This window comes from Eimeria mitis, genomic scaffold, assembly GCF_000499745.2.
Source record: "Eimeria mitis Houghton genomic scaffold, Emh_scaff294, whole genome shotgun sequence".
In the NCBI taxonomy this organism is placed as follows: domain Eukaryota; phylum Apicomplexa; class Conoidasida; order Eucoccidiorida; family Eimeriidae; genus Eimeria; species Eimeria mitis.
The window spans coordinates 8,824-11,266 of NW_013571282.1; the positions used below are offsets into that span (position 1 = coordinate 8,824).

Sequence of the window (2,443 nt, forward strand, 5' to 3'; positions counted from 1 at the left end):
GTCACCCCCAGCAGCAGCAGCAGCAGCTGCTGCTGCTGCTGCTGCAGATAGGCTCGAAATACTCCTTTCTGGTGTACGTACACCTGGGGGAGCCTGGGGGCCCTGTAAGAGGTAACGTCTGCATGCAGAAGGGCCCCCAATGGTGCCAGCTGCAGCTGCCGAGAGAGCTTGCTGCTGCTGTTGCTGCTGCTGCTGCTGCTGCCGCCGCTGCTGCAGTGAGGTTTGTCTGTTTCTATGAGCCGTCACTTCTGCTGCGCGCAGCGGCTGGCCTGGGGCCCCCAGGGGCCCCAAGGGGGCCCCCAGGGGACCCAAGGGGGCCCCCGAGAAAGAGAAAGGAGACAGAGAGGAGCGGCAGGAGGAGACACAAAAAGCAGGGGGGGAGTGCAGGGCTGTACACCCCACAGGGACAGCCAGCAGCAGCAGCACCATCAGTACAAACTGCAGCAACAGCAGCAAGAGCTGCTGCTGCTGCTGCTGCTGCTGCTGCTGCAGTTGCAGCTGCAGTGAAGGTAGTTTGGCTCTATGATGCATCATTTCTGCTGCACACAGCAGCTGGCCTGGGGCCCCCAGGGGCCCCCCTCTAGCCGTGAAGTGTGAGTTGTGGTTTGGGGCTGCATGCATGTATAGGAATTCATTTGCATGCGGACTGCCAATAGAGAAACCCGGAGAAAGAACAGGAGAGAAGGCCCAGGGGCCCCCAGCCTCAGCTGTACGTACACCCCGAGGTGTACGTACACCTTGGGGTGTACGTACACCCCAAAGGCAGCTCAACAGAGAGGCTCAGCAGCACGAGCGGGCCCCCGAGGCCCCACATGCTGGGGGCTATAAGCCGGAATTTCGTTTCAGTATGAAGGTAAATCAACTAAAAATATTATTAATAAATAATATTTAATTCTTTAAAAAGAAAAAAAGGATCTGAACAAGGGGAGATGAGCCCCAGCTGCTGCTGAGGCCTTGTGGTGGGGGCCCCCTAGCTGCAGCAGGGGGCCCCCCAAGGCACTGGCAGTGCTGACGAGGGAACTGCTGCTGTTGTGCAGACGTATTGAGTTAATTATATTTATAAAAATTTGTATTAAATTAAATTATTAAATTAAATAAAATAATTTTAATTAAAATTATAAACAAAATGCAGCAGTGAGCCTCCTGTGTTGCTGCTGCCTGGCGGCGGCGGCGGCTGTGTCACCCCGTCGGCTGCGGTGCAGCTGCGGTGTATGCGTGTTGTATGTTGCACGAATTTCTCTTTGTATTATAAAAAGAATTAATAAATATAAAATAAATAAGTTTTTTTGACTTTATATTGGCTATTTACTCTCTAGAGAAGGTAATAAAGGACATATAAAACAAACAAACACACAAAATATACATAAACCATCACCACCGTGCAGCAGAGCCGACGACACCCATATACCCTAAATACAAACAAATAGAGAAAAAAAAAAGAGAAACAGCAGCAACAGCAGCAGTAAACAAATTATTTTCTGAATTTATTTAATTTAATATATTATATTAACAACAAATAATATTCATTTCGGCCGGTGTGCTCGCGGTGGTGTGCGGTGTATGTACACCCCAACTATGCCACACAGCCCCGTCGCCTCACCCCCCCCCCTGCCCCCCGCTGCATGCGCCTGGAGGCGGCTCTCTCCTGCTGCTGAGGCGGGAGCTGCTGCTGCTCCCAGCAGCCTGCTGGAGGGGTGGCTGCAGCAGCAGCAGCAGCAGCAGCAGCAGCAGCAGCAGCGGCAGCAGCAGCAGCAAACCAACGCCGCTGCAACAAGACCTCAGCAAGCACAGCATACAAACAAACACCACAAACACAACCCCCTCCTTCTACATGCTGCAGCAGCAGCACACGACGCACCAATAAGCCTAAACCCGCTTCTTTCCTCTGCAGCAACACCAGCAGCCGCAGCAGCAGCAGCAGCAGCAGCAAACGACGCCGCAGGCTTATCGTCGACAGACCCTCAGCAAGACAGCACTCCAGCAGCAGCAGCAGCAGCAGCAGCAGCTCCTGCTGCTGCTGCTGCTGCTGCAGGGCTTGATGTTGGGAGGAAGTTGCAGCTGTTTGTTGCTGCAGTGCGCCTGCGCAAGAAACGCCAAGAATATGATAGAAAACGCAGACAAAGTCTCCTCGCACTCTTACAGCAGCAGCAGCAGCAGCAGCAACAGCAGCAGCAGCAGCAGCAGCAGCAGGAGCAGGAACAGCAGCAAGAGGGAGCAGGTGGTGCTTCACCTGGGGGCGCTGAGGGGCCCCTGGTTGGGCCTCAGGGGAGCGATGCCCCGCAGCAGCAGCAGCAGCAGCAGCAGCAGCAGAGACGCACCTCAACAGGCGCACCAGCTCGCCGCAAATCATACCGGTGGAAATGGGGTAAGGCTAAAACAGCAGCAGCAGCAGCAGCAGCAGCAGCAGCAGCAGCAGCAGCAGCAGCAGCAGCAACAGCAGCAG

The 2,443-nt window shown here is 54.4% G+C and overlaps 1 protein-coding gene across 1 annotated transcript in view; it reads left to right on the forward strand.

Moving 5' to 3' along the window:
* Window positions 1-1,560: 1,560 nt before the first annotated feature.
* EMH_0007060 (SRS47A, putative) overlaps window positions 1,561-2,443 on the forward strand; it is a gene marked incomplete at both ends in the record, with an annotated part of 4,880 nt that continues 3,997 nt past the window's right edge. Inside the window, one exon of the mRNA XM_013497801.1 lies at window positions 1,561-2,441. Coding sequence (XP_013353255.1) covers window positions 1,561-2,441 — 881 coding nt within the window. The remainder of the gene's footprint in view (window positions 2,442-2,443) is intronic.